At 36.4% G+C, this 25,075-nt stretch overlaps 1 protein-coding gene across 1 annotated transcript in view; it reads right to left on the bottom strand.

The window, feature by feature from the left end:
• L3MBTL4 (L3MBTL histone methyl-lysine binding protein 4) overlaps positions 1 to 25,075 on the bottom strand; it is a gene marked incomplete at both ends in the record, with an annotated part of 345,501 nt that overhangs the window by 82,833 nt on the left and 237,593 nt on the right. Inside the window, one exon of the mRNA XM_084252676.1 lies at positions 24,114 to 24,184. Coding sequence (XP_084108802.1) covers positions 24,114 to 24,184 — 71 coding nt within the window. The remainder of the gene's footprint in view (positions 1 to 24,113; positions 24,185 to 25,075) is intronic.

Here is a 25,075-nt window from a genome sequence, read left to right as displayed (position 1 = left end):
GCAGATATGGAAGGTGGTATCAGAGCTGCTGAGAGGGTCAGCGTTTGGCCATATGAACCCTTGATGTTATTCTGGGGACTCTTTCTTCTCAGTCCAATATCCAGCAGAGGGTCCTTTGTGGAACTCCTTTTGCTCTTAGTCCTGCTGCATCTTCAATATATTCAAGTTAACAGAATACACAATGCCAACCTAATTTGGCTGCCATTCTAGAAGGATTCTTATTAAATTCCTGCTGGCCTTGGAGCAATGAGATGCCATTAAGGGCATTACAGACTACACACATATCTTCATTCAAGAATTGGAGAGAAATGGGGCCTCCACGTTGGCACAAGGAGTTAAGTCTCAGCACTATTAAGCTATTGGCAGCCACTGCAGCATGAGTTCAATCCCCACCCAGGAAGCAACCCATATGGCACAGCAGATCTCTCCTGTCTCACCGCTGCTCCCCTCAGCAGTGTATTTCAGTCAATTTGCCTGTTCTGATCCCCTCTGTTACTGGTGAATCCTCTCACCTCCTCTCCCCCCTCCACACTTTGGCCTACACCCCAGCTCTTGTATGCATAAATAAATTTTTAAAAAATCTTAAAAAAAAATTGGTGAGAAATCCTGATGCATTTCCTCAGTAGGGCAGATTTAGTAGGTGAATTAACTTGAATATTTCAGTAATGGGTAGAATTGATTCTGTACCTTTGATGGAGGCACTGACCTTTGTCCTGGGGAGCAGGCTACCCTTCTGTATTTTGCTGGGAGTCTGAAGGATGAGGTACCCTGTTGATGAACGGTGCCCCAAGGGGTGCCATGCTGTATTAATGGATGCTGGCACCATAAGTGCCCTATTTTTTCAGCAATGGCTTTCACTGTATTACATTAACAATTCCTGGCGTTGCAGGATAAGTGTTAATAGCAGGGATAGTTGAAAGTGGCAGTTGCATCTGTGGGAGCAGATATTGCAGAAACACCAGAGGGGTCTTGCACTATTTCCCATCAGTTAGCTACTCTGTCTCATTAAACATTGATGGGACATATTTGGCCACTGAACACTGTGCTTGATTATTGATGGGCGCCCCTTGAGGCTTCTCCAATGCCACATGCTTCAATTACAAAACGTTGACTTTGGAGTTCTTTGAAAAGCAATTGAAGGTAGTTGCAAAAGCTTGCTAAGAACTTAGACTAAAAAACTGCCTGTAAGCAAATTTCATGAGAATTTTTTCTCTGACATTTGGTTTTAAAATTACGAATATAGATAGGTCCTGAGAGCATGTTCTTGATAGGTAATTCCTACGAACTGGCACAATCACATCAGCCATACAACTTAAAGTGATGTTAAAATTCAGGAAGTCTGTGGAGTACTTTATGAATCACAAAGCAATAAAATATGTTCAGCATATTTTCATTATCAAATTAACTGCAATTTTCAGAATATGGCTATTTTATATATATATATATATATATGTAGGACAGATTCAGTGGGTGAATTTATTTTTTTAAGATTCATTTTTCTTTCTTTTTTTTTTAAGATTTTGTTTATTTATACAAGCACTGGGTACAGTCAGAAGCGCGGGAGGGTGAGAGAATTCACCAGAGCCAGAGCGGGGAGCAGAGCAGGCAGAAGGACTGAAATACACTGCTGAGGGGAGCAGCGGGAGGCAGGAGAGGTCTGCACACCATGTGGGACCCTCCTCTGGTGGCCGGGGAGCAGCTGGGGATCGAACCGGTGCTGCAGAGGCTTCGGGCAGCTTCACAACCCTGTGCTCAACCACTGCGCCACCGGGGAGGCCCTAGTGGGTGAATTTAGTGCGTGAATTTAGCTTAAACATTTCAGTAATGGGTAGAATTGATTCTGTACCTTTGATGGAGGCACTGACCTTTGTCTTGGGGAGCAGCCTACGTAAACAGGATTAATTCTTATTCCCTGCCTGATGCTGGTCACAGTAAACAACAGGGCTTACTGGAATTTATATGCCTCGTGTGGAATAATAAACACAATTTACAAATATATAAGCATGTGGCAGGAAAAAAAATAAAGGTCAAATACCCTTGTTTGACCCTTGCAGCTAAAAGGGCTGAGAGTTACAAAATTCATTTACATTTTTTCCTGTCTAAGCTTCTGAGGTTAAAGAGAGCATCTCAATTTATGTTTTGCCAATAGCTGACTTTACTCTGTCAATAGTGAAGAGTTTTCTGATTTCAAGAATCAGTAAGTTGACTAATGGGCATAAAGAATTCTGACGCTGCTGGTTTTTAGAGAAAGAACAAGTCAACAAACCGAAAAATGTACTGAAATGGCCTGAAATTGGGCTATGCAGATTAAATTCCACAGCCCCCTGAACGACAGTGCAGTTAAAGGACTGTGCAGAAGCCATTTATAGTCCAGAGAATCCAATACAAAGTTCTGTCAATTTATACTTTCCACAACAAATTTAATATTTGGGAGAATAAGGCCAATGTTTGAACATAAGATGACCTTCCTGTCCTTATTTAGTCTAGCTTCCTACTTCCAAATGGTCTAAGGAGTTTCCTTACATATTTCCAGCTAGTATTGACTATTTATATTATGCTGAGATAGGTAAGGCAGTTATAACCTATTTATGTGTATTAGTAAAACAACCATGTGCATAGCTGAAATATAAATTTGACATGGCAATAAAGAAAGAAAAATGGGTGAGGGATATGGTTCTAGAAAGGCTACAAAATTCATTTAGTACAGAGTGTCCACTCCTGGACTGGCACAAGACCAGAATCCAGAGGACAAAAAAAAAAAAAGCAAAGATTTCTAGCCTGTGAGAGGTACAGTATAGTGGGCACAGAAAAGGTATAATAAGGGCAGATGAGCCCAACATTATGTGTGATGTGACAGGAGGGATCACGTGCACAAATGCTGTGCCAGCCTAGGCCAGGTCCAGTGACCGCATTTCACATATTTCTTGCCAATTTGACCCAGGTGCTGACAAACACACTTCCTCTCTTCTGATGCTGTTCTATCGCCTCCCTGCTTCTCCTCCTGCCTTAAACACAAAGGTTCTCAGTGCTCTTGTGTTTGCCTATTCATAGTGACATCTTTCCACAGAAGACTCTCAAAATTCCATCTTCACAGTGTCGTACATCCTATTGAGAAGCAAGGGTCTAGACACCTGTTCCAGCTTGCATCTTCATGCTGATCTTCTTGTTAAACAGACTGTCCCATTTGTCAAATAGACTCCATCCTCTATTGTTCTAGTCCCACATGTGCCCACTCACACATTAGGAGGCAGTGGAGGAGGGTAGCTCAGGGAACAGCTCTTCAGTAAGAGCTGGGTTCATACCCTGGCTCCATCCATCATCTTTAGCTTGGTACTGAGGGTAAGAGGTTCAGTTCCTGTACCTTTACTTCCATCTGTAAAGTGGGGTGAAAAGCAGTACCCCCAAGATAGGAATAAGACTATTACATCAGCTCATCCTAGTAAATGACGTAATAGATTACTCATTGTTAGGAAATGGAATCAGCTAATCCTCCTTCCTTTCTCCACTTGCCCTCTGCCTCTGCCCTTCCCTGATGTCCACCTAATTCCTCCTCCATTCTTTAGTTGAAGTTCCCTGTATCCTTTCCTCAGAGAAGCTCTCCCTAACATCCTGGCATTGCTCATGGCTCTTTCCTGGCACTTCTCTTAGCTGCAACCTTCTCTGGTTGATGTTAGTCACTTTCAGCAGCCTATGCCCCATGATAACCAAGGCTGGCCCTCTCTTCTTTGCTGTTGTCTCTCCCCCATGTCTAGAATAATACTGGCCATATACAAGTATACTTTAAATAACCTAATGAATGATCTGGCACCACAGAAATTATTCCGTGGAAATGCCCCAAGACCCCTGCGTGGTCATGGACTCAGCACAAGTGTGGGTGGACTTTAGCCTCTTTTCCCTTTCAGCAGCTCAGTTTTTGTCTGTTGTATATATGGGTTGCCTTTGGAAGACACTAAAATATAGACTGAAAAGTACTTGTTTTTAAAACTCTTTATAGGATCTTACAACTTTTACCTAAGGAATCTGTGTGATAGTATGACTGGGCACTTCTGCACTATTGTTGGAGAAGCAATTCAAATTGCATCTTTCCCATTGTCAGTCATATTTATATAAACCCAAGATACATATGAGAGGGAAAATGTTTTGCCTACTCCAACTTCTCTAAGGAATTTTGTAGAGATATTTAAATAGGTTTTAATCTTTAGTGAAATGACATAGTGGAGACCCAAAGAAAACTTCTAACACTGGCATTCATTCCAAGATTAATGTCTATTGATTAATGACATGTGATATGATCATCTTGATGTTACTTTCACCCATATCTGATTATCTCAAATAGCTAGCTTAAAAGGTGCTAAATAGGGCCTCCCTGGTGGCACAGCGGTTGAGCGTTGGGTTGCAAAGCTGCCTGCAGCCTCTGCAGCGCCAGTTTGATCCCTGGCCACCGGGTGAGGGTCACACATGGCGCGCAGACCTCTCCTGCTGCCCTGCTCCCCTCAGCAGTGTATTTTGTCAGTCTGTCTGTTCTGCTCCCTGCTCTGGCTCTGGTGAATTCTCTCACCCTTCCGCACTTCTGACTGTACCCAGTGCTTGTATAAATAAATAAAAATAAATCTTAAAAAAAAAAAGGTGCTGGGCCTCCCTGGTGGTGCAGCGGTTGAGCGCTGGGTTGCGAAGCTGCCCGCAGCTTCTGCAGCGCCAGTTCTATCCCCGGCTGCTCCCGGCCACCAGAGGAGGGTCCCACATGGCGCGCAGACCTCTCCTGCCGCCTGCTGCTCCCCTCAGCAGTGTATTTCAGTCCTTCTGCCTGCTCTGCTCCCCGCTCTGGCTCTGGTGAATTCTCTCACCCTCCTGCACTTCTGACTGTACCCAGTGCATGTATAAATAAATAAAAAAAATTAATCTAAAAAAAAAAAAGGTGCTAAATACTGGACAGAGGTGTAAAGTCTCTTAGCAGCTCAATCCAGATTGTCATGACCACAGGGACCAAATACTTGAACAAGTATGCTGGAAAGTAAGACTTCTTTGATTGGCTGCTCAAGATGCAGAATTTTAGTAAGAAGTGATTTAGAAATATTTTTCTCAGAAAACATTCTTAATTTTAAGGACAAGTAGTAAAACAGTCAAACAAGGATTATTTTGGTAACTTCTTATTCCTAAACCCTATTTTCACAAAAGTGGGAGAAAAATTTTCATGTAAAAATATAGTGAAGCCAACACCCTTCTCTCTCTGTAATTTACCAGAATGCAACTCATCATCTGACAGATGCCCATGTCAGAGAAATAGTGACCGAACTGAAGCCCAGATTCACAGAGACTCAGGGAAGGATATTTCCACTGTACTTCAGGATATATCTATGAAACACAGATGACTAAATTTTTCTTCTCAGACTCTTCTCTGTATATAGAAATAACATTTTTCTTTTTTAAACATACCAGTATTAACTATGAAAGTAACTGCTTTGCAAGGAGCTAGAAGGTGATTATCTGAAGGTGTACTTACCAGCATGGCTAAAAATACCTCAGTGTTTCAGGATTTTCTATGTGGTTTCTTTTATTTTATGTTAAAGCATGGCTTTTGGTAGATATGTCCATATTTCTTTAAAATTAAAAGCAGTTGGGCTGTAAAACTCATTAATGGTAAGACAACAATTCTGTCATCTCAAAGGAGAAATTTCTGGCCAAGCAGAAAGGCATTCTTCTTAAGAAAAGAGAGACTGTCATCAAGCAGAATAAGAATGTCAGTGATGCTGAAATGGCTTTTGACTTCAGACTTCAAACCAATCTGTTAGACACAGAGTAAAATTACCAAAATTTCTGCAGAAGTTTGTTTTAAACTGAAGAGAGAACTTCACAATGGTCAAAGAAGCAGCAAACATCACATGGCATCTAGAGCCCCGTATGAGCAAGTCTAGTGAGGAGGATAAATCTAAGGCGTTACTAATCTACCTATGATGAATTTACAGAGGAAGGGTTGAGTACTGGTCACTGTGCTTTATTTTTAATGTCCTTTCATATACACTCTCTTTTGATCCACAAAGCTACTCTCAGAGGTAAAGAAAAGGTCTTCAGGGCCTCCCTGGTGACACAAAGGGTTGGGACACCTACTATGAAGCAATCTGCAGCCACTGCAGCACAAGTTCGATCCCTGGCCAGGGAGCTACCCACATGGTGCAGCAGACCTCTCCTGACTCGCCCACTGCTCCCTTCAGCAATGTATTTCCGTCAATCTGCCTGTTCTGTTCCCCACTGTCTCTGGTGAATCCTCTCACCACCCATGCCTCTGGCCTGTACCCCAGTTCTTGCATGCATGCATAAATAAATCTTTAAAAAAAATAAAGAAAAGGTCTTCAGCAGACAGGTGGGGAAATGAAGCCTTACAGCCTAAATGGCTCAGCACTGCCAGGAAGTGAGTTGTGGCTGAGTCTGAATTCCCAACTTCCCTTCTACTGGAAACTTCCACTAAACCACATGGTCAGCTAGGTCCCCAGGCATGTCATGACAAAACAGTTTGCTACCAGGAAAGAGCTTTGGATTTGGAGGTTAATTAAAGCTGTGACTATCATTTACCACTTGTGTGACCTAAGGCATGTCACCCATCCAGCATCTCAATCATCTCAACAGTAAAGTGATTAAGGCTACAATCTTTTTCGAAGGAAAATGGGTCGCTAAATAAACATCTGCTTTATAATATGGTAAGTGATACATGAACATTTGTATCCTCACTTCAAAGTGAGCATATTAAGAAAAACAACTATGGATGGAGCTGGAAGGGGTTATGCTCAGTGAAATAAGCCAGAAAGAAAAAGAAAAATATTGGATGGTTTCACATATAGGAGGAAAATGGAGGAACCAAATAAGGGATCATGAAAAAAAGTAATTATAATAAATTAAAAATCAAAATCAACAGGCAAACTATAAATGAGAGACATTCTGCAGTGGGGAGGAGGGAGTAGGATCAAAACAGGGGAAGAAAGAGCACAAGGGACTATGGTGATGGTGCACAGATGAACTAGTGGTGGGAATTTCATGGGGACTACACCTGAGAGGAGAAAGCATTCATTGCATAAAAATGAAGAATGATGTAAAAATATAAATAAAAGAAAAAAAAGGAAAACAATTATATTTAATGCCATGGTTAAGCAATGTTTTACAAAAGTCTTTTTCAAAATTACTGAATAAAAATGACTGATAATCCATCGCCATTGGGGAAAATTTTTCAAGTGCCATCTTTCTCAACAAAAAATGTGATTACAGTGGGTACATCTACAATAACTCAGAAATCTTATCTTTTATTTTTTTTTAGTTTCTAGTTTCCTTAAATACTTGTTACTTTATTTTATAATTGTGATGTTTTTATAATCTTATTTTCTGCACATCTAACGCACTACAGGCTTAGCATGCAAAATTGAAGGAAAGTAGCATCATCTAAAATTATTTTAAAAAGGAAGACAAATTAATGAAACATAGGAAAACAGTGAATGGGAATTATGTAAATAATTTTTTTTTTGCTAATAAAAAGTCTATGACATAAATGATACACAATGTACCCCACAAGGCAACAGTAACTATGGCAACAAGAAGAGATGCAGTGTACTCAAAGTGACTCAAACAATTACCTATTTCATATACTGAACATATTTCAGGTATATTTTCATATGGTACTGAAATATTTTATGCCCTTTATTTGGGTAAAATTACTCATTTAATAGCTTCCTATAATTTATAAAGAGATGACAATTCCTTATGTCTCCCCCCAACTTATAATAGAGCAGAATGACTTTTTTCTTTTGGGTGGGACCCTCGCCGGCGGCCAGGGAACAAACCGGCGCTGCAGAGGCTGCAGGCAGGCTCAACCACTGAGCCACCAGGGGAGGCCCAGAGCAGTATGACTTTTTAAAAAATAAACCAAGTATGTTTTCTTGGGTTGTAACAACTTTCATTTTCTATTTCTTAGTAATGATTTTTAGGTCCAATGAATTTCAGTTCAGAAATTTAACATGGCAACTGTCCAATGATACAGCTAAGAATCATTTACATATATTCAAGATACCAAATCCTCATTTTTGTCTATTCAGACATAAGGTCCTTAGCATTACTATTTAAAAGTATTCTATCTCTGCAAAAATTGAATGTCAAATTAGCAAAGCTGTCTAGATAGAGAAATTTAGCGTAGTCTTTGGCTACAGGACATTTAAGAAGGCCTCATTCTTTCATTTGCTACAGCATCTTGAGCTGTTCTGCCATATCCTTAAGAACAAGCCCTGAACTTTTCTTCATTGACTATATCATTACAGGGTATGATTACCAAATTCAGAAACCCTTTTCTTATAAAACAGGCATATTCTCCCCAAAAGGACTCCCCAAGTCCTCGGGGAAAAATTCATACAATCCACCTGTTGGAGAGAGCAGGGGCGTCCTTTCCTTGATCTGAATATATTTGAAAGATAAAGGTTCTTTGCTGTGGCAGCTATGTTTCCCTTTAGTACTGAAATTAGAGACCATTAAGATAAGCTTGGAAATGCTCTGGGGAAAAGATGAATAAAGGGGAGAAATGCTTTGCTTTGGGGAGTCCATTCCAACCCCCACACATAATTCATACATTTTCATAGACTCTAAGAAGGAAATATTCATAGCCTTCAGTTATGACACTGGGAAGAAGGCAAAATTAAGAATTTCTATCGCCTTGCTGAGGATAATGGGCCTAGAATCTAGATCTAGGAATTCATTTTTGGTCCTGGAGAGTGAATTCTATGTAGTGTTAGAACAGGAAACTCTAATTCTATTCCAGAAAGAAAGTTCTGGTTCTCTGGTTGTCTCTGTGTTGTCTCCTCTTCCACATTTCAATGGCAAGCAAGTCAAGGACTCTTAGGTGACTACTTGCATCCACCAACAAGGTTTAAGGGACCAACTATGCATGTGGACTGAATGATGTGAACAGGTAATGCTGCATTCTAGCAGAACTGGAGATGGTGTCAATGTGGAGAAGAGGATGTGTCAGAGGCAGATTCTAGTTCGAGGGGGTTATTTTTGGAATATTCTGAGGAAGCTTATGGCATGGCTGCCCACATCACACCAGACTTGTTGCTGTAGAATTTAGTTTTCAGAGTTGTCAGTCCCTTAAGCCTTATAACTAAAAATAAGTATCTACTTATTAAAGCAGATTTATTTTTACTGAGGCTCTTTTGTTCTTTCATTGTAACTTTTCTACACATTTGATTTTCAAAAATATTTTGTAAATAATGTTTATAATTCCTTAAAATCTATATATTATTAACTATGTCATAATTTGAACCAGAAGACTATTTTCTAATTTTCACAGGGTTCTCAAACTTTACAGGGAAAGAGTTTGAAAAGGGCAAGAGGAATTTTTGGAAAGATAATATAGAATATATTTAAAATCAAGCTATAAAAAAAGCAGAAGATAGCCTAGAAAGGAAATTAAAAGGCATCCAGAACACCTCTCTCACTTTCAAGAATTTTCCTCTTGCTTAAAGACTTACTGTCTATATGATGAGGCTTCCAGGAGGCCTGCAAGTGTAGGTGTTTTGGAGCATCTGGCGGGAAAACTGATCATTCAGATCTCAGCACCTCCAAAATCTCTCTCAACACCTCTAATCTCAGCTGATCCTTATCTTTGGAATAAAGTTTTCTGTTATTTTTTAAAAGAAAAGTAAGGCTAATAACTCCCCTTTTTAATGCAAACCTTTTATTCTATTCTACCTTGAACATTCTTATTATGACTATATTAAAGAAAGTAGAAGAGTTCCTGCCAAGGAGTATTATCAATACCAGCACAACATTTGTGTCATCTTATAGCATTACAGATATTTATGATAGTTGTAGAAAATTTTCGAGACTAAAATTAAGAATACTCATTATGTACAGTTCCTTTTCACATAATTGTAAGGATATCCTCATTTAGTTAGTTGTGGGTACTAACCAACTTCCTGATCTTAGAATCATCTTTTAGCCTGCAGCAAATAATTTCCTTCCTTTTCGCAGGAAATCTAGCTTGTCACATCGCTTAGTATGACCCACATCACCACGCTGAATACTATTGAATCATTACAAAGATACTAAATACTTAAAATGAGCTCTTAAAAAATGGTTTGTTTTTAGAGTAGTTTTAGGGCTACAGAAAAAATTAAGCAGATTGTATGGAGGAGTCCAATATATCTCTTAACACCACAGTTTCACCTATTATTTTTTTTATAATTTTTTAAAAGATTTATTTATTTATTTATACAAGAACTGGGGTGAAGGCCAGATTCGCAGAAGGGTGAAAGGATTCACCAGAGACAGAGCAGGAAACAGAACAGGCAGACTGAAGAAATACACTGCTGAGGGGAGCAGCAGGTGAGACAGGAGAGGTCTGCCTTGCCATATGGGAATCTCCCTGGCTGGCCGGGAATCAAACCGGCGCTGCAGAGGCTGCGGACAGCTTCACAGCACTGCACTCAACCGCCTGTGCCACCATGGGAGGCCTAGTTGCACCTATTTCCTAGAGCTGATGAACCAATATTGATATATTACTATGAAGAACTAAACTCTATAGTTTATATTAGTATTCAGTCTTTGTGTTACACAGGTCTATGGATTCTAACAAATGTACAATTCCCCACATCTATCACTACGTTGGATAATGTCATATAGAATAGTCTTTTCTCTAAATATCTCTTGTGATCCAACTAATATCCATTCCTCTTTTCCTCCTCCAGCCCAAACTTTTAACAATGACTGATATTTTTGCTGTTTATTGTTTATTTTTGTTTTGCTGTTTATTCACATTTTATAGAATGGCATATAGTTGAGATCATAGTGAATACAGCCTTTCAGATTGTCTTAATAATAAACACTTAGATTCCCCCATGTGTTTTGGACCTCATTTCTTTTTATTGTTTACTAATATTCCTTTGTATGCATGCACCAGATTTGTTTATCCAGTCACCTAACATAGGTTATCTTGGTTGTTTCCAGTTCTTGTCAATTATGAATAAGGTTGCTATAAAAATCTGTGATTAGGCTTTTGTGTAACTGTAAGATTCAAACTCATTTGGGTAAATATGTAAAAGCAGGATTGCTAGATCATATGGTAAGATGATGTTTAGCTGGATCATATGGGAGACAATGTCTTTTAAAGTGTTCATATCATTTTCCATTCCCACCAGCTATGAATGAGAGTTCTTACTGCTCCACATCCTCATCGGTGTTCAGGATTTTAGTCATTCTAACAGGTGAGTAATGGAATCACGCTGTTGTTTTATTTCAGTTCCCTGATGATATATGTTGAACAACTTTCCATATATCTGTTTGTCATCTGTGTCACTGAGGTATCTGTTCAGATCTCTGTCCTTTTAAGAAAATGAGTTGTTTTCTTTACATTTTAGACAAAAATCTTTTATCAGATATGTGTTTGCAAATGTTTTTTTTTCCTATTCTGAATTTTCATTTGTTTAAACAGTATCCTTCACAGAACAAGTTTTTAGTTTTAATTAAATTCAATTTATCAAGATTCCTTTCATGGATTATACTTTTGATATTTTGTATATTAAAACCCAACTATAACAGATCACATAGATTTTTCTCCTATGCTGTCTCCTAGAGGTTTTATCATTTTGTGTTTTCCAGTTAGGTCTATGTGCTACTTTGAGATTCTTCCATTATGAATTTGTTTTTGTCTTCCTCTTTTTCCCCTTCTCTGATTTTAATTGAAGATTTTATGTTTTATTTTCTTTCCTCTTCACATATTACTTAAATTTCCTTCTAAAGTTTGTTTGTTGTGGCCCTGAAATTTGTCATACATATTTTCAACTTATCCAAGTCCTCTTTCAAATTAACACTATAAAGCTTCACAGGTAGTGCAAGCACCTTAAAACAGAGTATTCTCAAATCCTCTTTCCCATCCTTATCTTATTGCTGTCATTTATTTCATTTTTCCATAAGCTGCAATCATCTAGTACATCATCATTATTACTTTGAATAAAAAGTTGAACATTAGATCAATTAAGAATGAAAAAATTTATATTACGTCCATTTATTCCCTCTAACACTCTTGCTAAAATTGTATTATTACTTATTGAGGTTTACAATATTTTACAATATTGGTTTACAATACTGTCTATGATTTACAGGTATAGGCATATACCTCTTCAAATGTTACCAAACACACCATCACCAAAGCACCAATAACCCTCCACATAGTCCATTGAGTCTCCTCCCACGTTTATTTTTCTCACATACACCCACCCTTTTGGTAGCCTTAATTCTGCAGTCAGATTTCTAGTTTGTTTTGGTTTAGTTCTATTGGTTCTTTTGTTTTGTGTCTTTCTATTCCACAAGTGAGTGAAATGATCCAGTTTTTGTCTTCCTCCTTCTGATTTATTTTTCATAGCATAATTCCATCCAGTACCATTCATGTTGATGCAACTGATTAGATTTCATCTTTTTGTAATAGCTGCCACCAGCAATGAATGTGTAGATATACCACATCTCTTTATATCAATTCATCTGCTATCAGGCACTTAGGTTGTTTCCGCAACTTTGCATTGTATATTGTGCTGCAATGAACACAGAAGGGCATATATCCCTTTGAAATAGTGTTTTTGTATTCTTCAGGTAGATACTTAGGAGTGGAATTATTGGAGCAAATAGTAGATCCATTTAAAATAGTCTGAGAAAGTTCCATACTGTTTTCCAGAAGGGCTGGATCAGTCTGTAGTCCCACCTACAGTGTACCAGGATTACTTTTTCTCCACAACTTTATCACACTTGTCTCCAGTCTTTTTAACACGGGCCATTCTCACAGGTATGAGGGGTTATCTCACTATAGTTTTGATTGTATTTCCCTGCTGATCAAGTTTTTTTCCTTTGCCTCTTGGCCATCTGTATGTCTTCTTTGTAGAAATGTCCATTTAGCAGTTCTGTCCATTTTTTATTGGGTTGTTTATTTTCTTGCCTGTTCGGTCCATTTTTTTATTGGGTTATTTATTTTCTTGTTGAGTTGTCTGAGTTTTTTTTTAATAGATCTTAGAGATCAGCCTATTGACAGACATATGATATGCAATCATTTTCTCCAATATGGTAGGATGTCATTTTGTTTTAATGATAATTTCTTTTGCTGTAGTTTGCTGTAGTTCTGTTTGTTCAGCTTGTGTTTCCCTTGCCACTGGAGTTGATTCCCAAAAGAGCACTCTAAAGACATTGCCCTAGTGTTTTCTCTATATGTGTTCTTCTATGTATTTTATGGTTTCAGGTCTCATATCCAAGAATTTAATCCATTTTGAGTTAATTTTGACTTTATGGTGTGAAATGATGGTCTTGTTTCACTGTTTTGCATGTGGATGTACACTTTTCCCAAGACTATTTGTTGGAGAAATTTTCCTTCCTCCATTGTATATTCTTGGCTTCTTTGTTACAAATTAACTGGCCATATAAGTGTGAGTTTATTTCTGAATTCTCAATTCTTTTCCACTTATTGGTGTGGCTATTTTTATATCACACTGTTTTGAACACTATTGCTTTGTATAATAATTTCTAGTCTGATAGCATACCTCTGTTCTTACTATTGTCAAGATTTCAGGATTGATTTGGCTAGTCTGGGTCTTCTGTGATTCCATGTAAATTTCAGTAATGTTTCCCTTATTTCCTTGAAGAATGCTTTTGAAACTTTGATAGGGATTTCATTGAACATTTATATTTCTTTGGGTTAAGATGGTCATTTTAACAATGTTAATTCTTCCGATCCATGAGAGAGGAGTATCTTTACATTTCGTTGTGTCTTCTATTTCTTTCATTGTGTCTTAGTTTCTGTTGTACAGGTCTTTTACCTCCTTTGTTAGATTTTTCTTAGGTACTTAAGTTTTTTTTGTTGCAGTTATTCATGGGATTGTCTACTTGATTTCTTTCTCTTCTAGTTCATTCCTTTCTTACAGGAATGCATCAGACTTTTGTACACTGATTTTGTAGCCTGTCATTTCACTGTAAAGATCTATTATTTCTAATATTTTATTGGGTTTTTTAGAATTTTCTATGTATATTTTCATGTCCTCTGCTAATAGTGGTATTTTTACTTTTTTCCCAATCGTACCATAACTATATAACTATATAGCTTAGCATGATTAAATTCCCAGTCCAGTGAATTTAAAATATCCACTGTATTTGAAGTTGTTTTTGATGCCTGCTTTATCTTTCAGATTGTGTTTTTTCCCCCCTTTGTAATTTTTTTCATTGAAAACCAGACCTGATGTCAGATAACATGAAGTTAAGTAAAAGATTTTGGTGTGAGATTTTATGGCTAGTCATTGGACTGTGTTTAATAATTGGCTTGCTTATCGGTGTCAGAAGTTTCAATTTCCTTCAGTGTCCTTTTATTTTTTTGTTTTCTTTCTGGTTCCCTAGAAACTATTTCTTAAATAGAGTTTGTGTCTTACGGGTCTCTGTTGTATTATACTGAAGGTCTATTAATAGGTTAAAGTACTGGTAGGGATAAATATTCTAGTCTAAATTAAAACCATTTTTTAAATGGACCAGTTTCCTTGGGCTGTGACTTTCAAAAGAGCTTGTCAGTCCTTTTTTTTTTTCCTTTCATTTTTGTCCTTTCCCTTACATCAGACATATGGTCAGAAGAGATTGGAGTTGTCTAATTGCCTCTTTCCTAAAACATATAAGTCACTGGTAAAGTAGTAAATCCAATTTCCTGCTAGATCTTAGAAGATTTGTTGTTTGTTCAGCATTTTTCTTGTTGTGAGGAGGGGATAACTTTTAAGTTCTTTACATGTCAGAGTTGAAACCAACAGTCTTGTGTTTTAACCATGATTGAATGCCAGGAGCAATTTCAATAAGAAAGCAGTGCAGAGTCATTTCTTTCTTCATTTCCCTGTGAGAGAAAGTCCTTAGGAAATGACCCCCAAAGATGACCCTTAAACTTTAATATACATTTATTCAGCTTATAGCATAAATAAGTAATTTTCCTAAATAATATGCTTTGTGCTCTGATAATTTTCTGTATTTTAACTATAACTTACCATGCAAGTCCTAAAAAGGCAGGCTGTATTTTCATCAAATTTAAAGCACATAGGGCCTCCCCTGGTGGCGCAGGCGGTTGAGCACTACGCTGTGAAGCTGTCCACAGCCTCTGCAGCGCTGGTTCAATCCCAGCCTGCCGGGAGGGTCCCACATGGAGCGGCAGACCTCTCTGTCATGCCCGCTACTCCCCTCAGCAGTGCATTTCATCAGTCTGCCCATTCTGTTCCCCCTTCTGTCTCTGGTGAATCCTCTCACCCTCCTGCGCATCTGGCCTGTACCCCGGTTCTTGTATAAAAATAAATAAATAAATCTTTCAAAAAAAAACTTAAAGCACATGGTGAGGATAATATCTGACCTAATGAAGAAATTACACAGTAAACATGGGATTCATTTGTGGAGGATCATGGGGCAGTGTGAGAAGCTAAGCATCTTTGCCTGGAGCTAAAACTGCAGTCGTTACCTATCAGAATAATGCCACATAAAGTGAAAAAGATGCCTTGAACAGACAAAACATAAATTCAAACATGAGTCTCAAAGAAACAAAAAACGGAATTAACAACCTCTGGGCAGATATAGGTAATAATTTGCTACTAAGCTCCTTCTCTCACAGACAACTATGTAGTATGCTACACTATACCCACTAATATTGGGTGAGTAGCAATCATTTATTAATCCAGTGGTCAAAAACCTTTAGGCACCAAGATAAACAGTAACTTTTGAGATATATTGTAAAACTGAAAACACTTAATCCAACAATCCAACCCTTCACACAAATTGATGCACAGAGGCCGCTCACAGGACTTTAAACCTTGTGTAAAACTAACGAGTTTTATAACTCTGAAAGTTAACTTCCATAGAAAACTATGTGAAATAAAAAGGTGACTGAGAATATTTTTGCCTTCTGAACTTATGGAGAAGGTCCATAAATCCAGGCTTTCTAATATAATGCTTAAATTCTTATTGTCTTCATTCTTTAGTTCCCTGGTGGTGCTTTCTCTTCTTTCTGTTAATTTGGTGGTATCTATCCCCTTAGTCTCCCCTGACTCTTTTATTTTTGGAATATTGCACAATACTAATTTTCCAGTATGAGATGTGCATAAGGGGTTTTAAGAGGGAAGTAAATAGCAATACAGGCCTACATAAATAAGCAAGAAAAATTCACAATAAGCAATCTGACATTCCACTTAAAGTAACTTGGAAAAGAGAACCGAAACAGACCAAAAGTTAGTAGAATGAAGGAAATAATAAAAATTTGTGCAGAACAAACAATAAATCTGAAGAAGAAGAAATCAAAAAGACCATCCCTTTTGTTATTGAAACAAAAAAAATCAAATATTTGGGAATAAATCTAACAAAAGAGGTAAAGGACCTATACAAAGAAAACTATAAAACACTGTTAAAAGAAATAGAAGAAGATACAAAGAAATGGAGAGACATCCCCTGCTCATGGATTGGAAGAATAAACATTATTAAAATGGCCATCCTTCCAAAAGCAATATACAGATTCAATGCTATTCCAATCAAAATTTCAATGTCATTCTTCAAAGAAATAGAACAATTATTGATGAAATTCATATGGAATCACAGAAAACCCCGAATAGCCAAAGCTCTCCTGAAAAAAAAAGAAGGGAATGGAGGCATCAGACTCCCAGACTTCAAACTATACTACAAAGCCATAATCATCAAAACTGCATGGTATTGGAACAAGAACAGACATACAGACCAATGGAATCGAATAGAAAATCCAGAAATAAACCCACAGATTTATGGTCAACTAATCTTTGACAAAGGAGCAAAGAATATGCATTGGAGCAAAGAAAGTTTGTTCAATAAATGGTGCTGGGAAAACTGGGTCGCTACATGCAAAAGAATGAAGCTTGACCACCACCTCACACCATACACAAAAATCAACTCAAAATGGATTAAAGAACTAGACATAAGACCTGAAACCATAAAATATATAGAAGGAAATATAGGCGAAACACTACGTGATTTGCACATCAAAGACATCTTTACAGACACATCACCCAAAGCAGTGATAGTGAAGGCAAAGATAAACAGCTGGGACTATATCAAATTAAAGAGCTTTTGCACAGCAAAAGAGACAATAACAAAAACAAAGAGAAACCCCACCAACTGGGAGAACATTTTTGCACCCAACACTAATGATAAAGGACTGATCACAAAAATCTGCAAAGAGCTGATGAGACTCAACAACAACAAAGAAAATAATCCAGTCAAAAAATGGGCAGAAGAGCTTAAAAGAAACTTCTCTGAAGAGGAAATGCAAATGGCCAACAGGCATATGAAAAAATGTTCAACATCACTTGTCATCAGGGAAATGCAAATCAAAACTACCATGAGATACCATCTTACACCAGTGAGAATGGCACATATTAAAAAAACTAGCAACAACAAATGTTGGCGAGGGTGTGGAGAAAAAGGAACTCTTCTGCACTGTTGGTGGGAGTGCAAACTGGTCCAACTTCTGTGGAAAGCTGTGTGGAGATTTCTGGACCTACTAAACTTAGAGCTTCCATATGACCCAGCAATTCCACTCCTAGGTATTTACCCAAAGGACACAGAAACATCAATTCCAAAGAACACCTGCACCCCTATGTTTATAGCAGCACTGTTTACAATAGCTAAGCTTTGGAAACAACCCAAATGCCCAAAAATAGATGACTGGATCAAGAAGATGTGGTACATATATACCATGGAATATTACTCAGCATTCAAAAAAGATAAACACATGCAATTTGCTGCAACATGGATGGCGCTGGAAGGGATCATGCTCAGCGAAATAAGCCAAAAAGAAAAAGAAAAATACCGGATGGTCTCACTCATAGCAGGAATCTAGAAAACTTAAATAAGGGACCAGGAAAATGAATAACTATAAGAAAGTGAAAATCAAAATCAACAAAAAACTATGAACCAGAGACACTTTTAGGGGGGCGGGGGCGGGAGGGGAGGGATTGGGGTCAGAATGGGGGGCTGCAATTGTATGGGGAATATAACAATAAAATTTATAAAAAAAAAAGAAAAAAAAAAGAAAAAAAAATTAGTGCAGAAATTAATGAAACACAAATTAAAAACTTCACACAAAAGATCAATGAAAGTAAGAAGAGGTCCTTCAAGAAGATAAACAAAATAGATAAACCTCTGGTTAGGTTAACAAACCAGAAATGAAAAAGAAGAAATTTACACAGATGGCAGAGAAATATAAAGGAGAAATTTACACAGATGGCAGAGAAATATAAAGGATCATAAGAGATTATTATGAACAATTTTATGTTATTAATTTTGATAAATTTGAAGAAGTGGGCATATTTCTAGATCAATACAGTTTAATAGGACCAAATCAAGAAGTAGAAGACCTCAATAAACTAATCACAAGCCAGAAATTGCAATAGCAATAAAAAATAATCTTCCTAAAAATAAAAGTACAGGCTCAATTGGTTTTCTGACAAATTCTGTCAAATCTTTAAAAGAAAACTTATGCTCATTCTGCTCATTGTTTTCTAAGAATCCAAAAAGGGGCAATACTTCCTAATATATTTTAAGATGCCAACATTACCTTGATACTAAAATCAGACAAAGACAGCACAAGAAAATTATAGACCTGACGAGCTTTGATGCAAATTCCTTCAACAAAATACTAGCAGATCAAATGAAACATTATATCACAAGGATTATATATAACAATTAAATGAGATTTATCTCAGGGATGCAAATTTAATGTACATAAATCAATCCGTGTTTTCGCAATCGTGATAATCAACTTATTATCAATCAGAAATAAAGACTTTATATCAAAAAGACAGATAAAAATCACATGATAAAAATAATAAAGAGAAAGCATTTGATAAAATTCAGCACCTATTTATGATAAGATCTCTAAGCAAGAGAGGAATAGAAGGAATCTAACTCAATATATTACATACCATTTATTACAAACCAATAGCCAAATGGTGAAAAATGAATGCTACACAACAGTACCTACTGTTTTGTACCTACTGGCACCACTTCTGTTTAATTTAATATTGTAGGGTTTGGCTACAACATATAGACAACAATAGGAAATAAAGCCAAATCAGAAAAGAAGTAAATATATCAATATTTGCAGATATGATGATATACACAGAAAACCCTGCAGACTCACCAAAAAAGCTATTAGAAACATTAGCTAAATACAGCAAAGTAGCAGGTTACAGAATCTGCATATAAATGTTCATATACAAAAAAAGAAATTAAGAAAACGTATTCACAATCTTTTCAAAAATAATCAAATACCTTGGAATTAACTTAATCAAGGGGGTAAAGGACTTATACAATACAAAACATATGACATTATTAAAGGAGTTAGTGATATATGGAGACAGAAAGACATTTCATACCCATGGGTGGGGAGAATCAGTATAATCAAAATGACTATCCTACTTACCTAAATTTAAATATAAATTTAATGCAATTTATATAAAATATCAACAATATTCTTCAAAGAAAGTGATCAAAAATATTGAAAATTGTATGGGACCATAAAGGGCCCTGAAATAGCAAAAGCAATCTTGAAAAAAAAAGGAAAGAAATGGGGGCATCATATTACCTGACTTCAAACTACTATAAAGCAATGATACTAAAAACAACATGATTTTGCATAAAGTCATATGACTCAATAGAATAAAATCAAAAGTTCAGAAATAAGTCCATATACATATCATTACTGAAGTCATGATAAAGCAGCCATGGCCATACAATGCAGAAAGGAGATTCTTTTTACACTTGATCTTAGCCAAAAGGCCAAGAAGCAATGAGAGCCTTTTTAATAAATGGTTCTGGGAAAATCAGAAGGCCACAAGTAAACGAATGATGCTGAATCACTCTCTAATTCCATGCACAAAAAAATAAATTTCAAATGGATTAAAGATCCACATATAGGAACTGTGATCATAAAATGTTTAGAAGAAAATATTGGTTATATACTCTGACATCACTGATAACCATGTCTTAGGATACTTGACCTCTATGGCAAGGGAAATATAAGCAAAACCAAACAGTTGAGATTACTTCAATTTGAAATGTTTTTACACAGTAAAAGAAAATATAAGTAGATTAAAAAGACAATTCTGAATGGGAGAAAATGTTTACACATTAGTTTACAGATAAGGGATTAATATTCAAGCTATGTACAAAACTAACAGAATTCAACAACAGGAAAACAAACTACCTAATTTATAAATGCACAGCAGTAAGAACAGACTACTCACTAAAGAGGACTTTTAGAAGGCCAGAAGAGACATAAAAGAACACACAATACAAGGTTTAATTTATAAAATGTTTGAAATAGGGTCAAAGAAACTGACAGTGACAGAAATTAAAAGAGTGATTATCCTGGTAGGAGATAGTAACTGAATGGCAGAGGTGGGCTTCCAGTCAGCTTATATTTCTTGACCCAGTAGTGATTAAATGGGTGTGATCTCTTATAAACTTGACTAAGATTTTTACTTTAAAATAAAGAACCCATACTAAAAAATAAATAACATAAAGAACCCAGCAGATGTGTGTGTGTGTTTACATATACCTATGATATATCAACAAATACAAAAATAATGAATTGCAGATGTCTTAATATATGACTCGACATGGGTAAAGAAAACAAAAGGGTGAATTATTTTATTAATAATAAATCTATGAAAGATTTATTAACAATGTTTATCTCATTCATGTTTTACTTTCATTTCTTGACTTATGAAATTTTTGAGTCTTTGAAAAATGAAAAATGAGTATTATAAATTTGAGACCAAATTAATAAATAGCAAAAAAAGAAAGAATTCTAACTGAACATTCTGCAATACCAAAGATGTCTCCTGGAGTCTCAAAATGTGGGGGCCCTGACAGTGGTATCTGCCTGGGATGCTAACTAGCTGAGTTTTAGCTGCTGTGGTTTTGGGGCTCTCTAAGAAGGGCACAACACTTAGAAGAGCAGTTCTGGGCCTCCCTGGTGGCACAGGGGTTAAGTCTCAGCACTATGAAGCTATCTGTAGCCACTGCAGCACAAGTTCAATTCTGGTTCCAGGCCAGAGAGCGAACACAAATGGCACAGCAGACCTGTCTGTCTCACCCACTGCTCCCCTCAGCAGGGTATTTCAGTCAATCTGCCTGTTCTGCTCCCAATTTTGTCGCTGGTGAATCCTCTTGCCACAGACACCTCTGGTCTATACCCCAGCTCTTGTATGCATAAATAAATAAATCTTTAAAAAATCATTATATTTAGTAGAACTGAATATTCATTAGCTCCATTCAACCTGTATTCAAACTACTAGATTTTGTGTATTTCTCTAACATGCACTGCTGATCAAAGGCAAACACCCAAAAGATCAGTCATGATCTTTTCTATCCTAATTCTATCCTGGAGAATGGACTCATGGTGTCACCAAACATGTCAACTCTATGTTGTTGTGTTATTTTTATTAACAAAAGGCACAATTACTCTTTGTTATATTTTAGGTGTTCCAGCTTGCCTGGAAGACAAATTTTGATTAGGAAGACAAATTCCAAATTCTGTCAATTTTACTATCAAACATCCTTTCAAATAATCCTATCTTCTTGAACAAATTCCTATCATTGTGAACAAATTTTAAAATTACATAATATAATCTTATTTTATATATGATTATGAGAAAAGGAAGAAGGTTGAATCACTGAGTAACTTGAAAATAATGGTAGTTTTTAGAAATTTTTAATGTATCTGCCAACTACATCTATTAAGAATAAGATGATTTAGAAAATAAAGATGTTTCCAAGTAAAAAATTGTAAATATGCCCAAGAGATGAAAACCAGAAGCCGCAGGTATATATGTACACAATCTCTCTAAAAATTATACGTATGCCATTTACCTTACAGGAGAAATGGAGACTACATTTTAGCCCATTTTCCTTAAAAAAAAAAAAAAAGACTCCTAATGAGTTATGTTATTCAAATCTTTCCACACCAAAAGCAATAACAAAAAAAGCACAGATAAGAAATTGGAAATCAAGGTCAGACCTATAGGCTTACAAGAAATGAAAGGATAATATCAAGTAATCAAGTAATCATTTAATCAGTAATAGTAACATAGTTATCATTATTTTGTTTCATCCAGGTTAAAGAAAGTGAATTTAATTATAACAATGAAAATTAGTCCAATATGAAGAAGAACCACTTTGGGTGACAAAGGGCTAAATAGAAAGCAGGTGCTAAATAAATGGTGTAAGTTTTCAGAGTGATATGATCCCTGAAGGTATGTCCTCTACACGAGATTTATGGACTTCCCCCATGTCACTACTGTGCTATATCTGTTAGCATAGACTTTCACTGTGAGGAAATCAAAATGTTTAATTTGAAGAGCACAGTAAATGCACAAACAGGTATAAACCTTTTATAAATGAAGTTGAAAGGAACAAACACATAATGAACAAGTTAGGAGAGAGTTTTTGCTGGTGGTATTTTCTATTTTTATAAGGAAGATCCTCATTATGATTTTTAGTATGTGAACTACAGAAATTACTGTATCTGTTTTAACAAGAACATACATAGAATTACTCTGTGGAGATAATTCCAAAAGTGTCAAAATATGAATTAAAACACTGGTACTTTTTTAGGACTTCTCATGTAATTCCAAAACATGTTGTTTACAGAAAGAAGGCTTGGAAAAATGGATTAGAACATTTGTATGGAGCAGTTTCCAAAAAGCAGTTATTTATTTGATTTTATTTAAAGAGAGGTTCAAGGCCTCCCTGGTAGCCTAGGAGTTAAGTTTCAGCAGTATCACTGCAACAGCCTGAGTTCCATCCCTGGCCAGGGAGCTAATCCACATATTGCACAGCAGAGCTCTCTTGTCTCGCCCACTGCTCCCCTCAGCAGTGTATTTCAGTTAATCTACCTGTTCCGATCCCCACCCTGTCTCTGGTGAATCCTCTCATGCCCTGCACCTCTGGCCTATACCCCAGTACTTCTATACAAAAATAAATAAAATCTTAAAAAAAATAAAGTAAGGTTTAGACCCAGTTATATTACATAGAAATTCTTCTGGTTAAAGAGACATGTGTAGATGCACAATGAAACCAGAGTAACTTAATTGTCCTCAACAGTTTCCAAGGAAAAAATTCCTCCTGTGGTTGAGATGAAATCAAGAGTTCTTCAAACCACAAGTTGAGTTTGATCCCTGTCTGACATGAGCAAGTTACCTTTACTCTATGAAATTAGTGTTCAATGACTACCAAGCACAATCTTTTCTCTTAAGCTGAAGAGTAACTGTAATGGAGATAAAGTACAGTGCTACCAAATTGTGCTAAATTATTCTACTTTTGGCTAAGTCAGAGGAAACTAATATTGTTGTTCTTATCTAGAAGATAAGCAGGTTTCCTACCATGTTCCAGGGTACACACACATATAGAATAAGCCACTATGGCAAAAGACATACAGGCACTAATTAGAAATTTTCAATGTTTTCATCTGATGAAATACAAATTATTGCACTAAATTAACACAACCAAGGGGAAATCTGTTCCTTAACTTGCTACAAAATAACCTGAAAAGTTATAGATAAAATTGTCTGTATTGAGCCTTAATTAGAAACGCAATTAAATGTAAACATGCAATTTGCACCCCTATGCTCTAATAATCCCTCTGCTTTTAATGATTAAACTTTTTCTTCCAATAACCTTCCTGCTTGTCGTACTAATGAGGTACATTTCCCAGTCCCTCAACTTATAAAAAACACAGTAAGACACTGCTAGCTTCCCTCATGGCCGCTGCAGACAGCAGAGAGAGCTTCCACCATTGAGACTTTTACTTCAGTAGATTTGGATTTATAGTATCATGAGTGAGGCCCATTGAAATTATGGGCTATTCCTTTCACCTTAAAAATGAAAAAAAATAGAATAATGAACTGATGAAACTTACTACTCACAGGGTTTGGACTAGAACATAAGTCTCTTGACTTCTAATCAAATTCTTTCCACCATCGCCCACTTAGAATGAGAAAAATAAACAACCCGACATGACATTCCTCACAATGAAATATATGATGTGTTTTTGTTGTTTTTACCTCTGAAGAGATTATCCAAGTCAATATCTTCTTTTCCTTTGATTCTCAAACACTTTGCCTCCTGTACAAGTCTGGACAAAGAACAGAAATAAAATCTAGATTCATTATCGTGTGAGGTAGGAATGCATTGTGACAGCAGCACCAATTTAACTAGAACCCACAGGGTAAACAATAGTGAATTAACAGGTATTTTGCTATACCAAGCCTTGTTAGAAATTTCCTTCTAAATTTAAGATTAAAAAAAAAATACAGTTTTGCTTAGAATCTCTAACTTTGAAACCTTCAATTTTTTGGAAGGTTTCAAACTTTCTTTTCCCCTCTCGTTCTATGATAGTAAAGTTTCTAAAACTCCCTGGAAAATCATCTCTTTAGATTCTAAAGAGAAGCGATTAGTGACGGTAGGTGATGGTATGGTAGGTGGGTAAATAATTGCTACTGATGATTTTAGCACTTATTTTAATCAGAAGATTACAGGCATTGTGCTCAAACAACTGTATAAAGTATTTTAGTTACACTGTTGAATGCCAAAGAATTAATTAACTTTTGAAATGCTCCAGTATGCAGCTAAGGAAAAATTTTATAACTCTTTTATCATGGAATTTTATGAAAACTTGAGGCTCTTAGATTATAACGAAAATGGAAGCTTCTAAAATGAAACTTTCCCAATGTTGCTAATTACCTGTAATTAATTTTAGATAGATAGGACTTGAGATTGTTGATTGCTTTATCTGTATGTATTTGTGAATTTGATGAAAATTGTAACACCTTTCTTTGCGAATATATTTTCTTATTGCACTTGCACAGCAGCTCTCATTTTATTTTCATTGATAAAATTTTGAGTGAGGCATGCAAATACCATTCCAACTTCTGTTTTAGATGAGGAAACTGATTCAGTTACCAAAACCTTACCTGGAAGCCCAAGTGACTTGTGCATAATTTGAAGTAATTTTATCTATATATTC

This window comes from Talpa europaea (assembly GCF_964194135.1).
Source record: "Talpa europaea genome assembly, chromosome: 13".
NCBI classification, from domain to species: Eukaryota; Metazoa; Chordata; class Mammalia; order Eulipotyphla; family Talpidae; genus Talpa; species Talpa europaea.
This window is presented reverse-complemented; position numbering and strand designations above follow the sequence as displayed.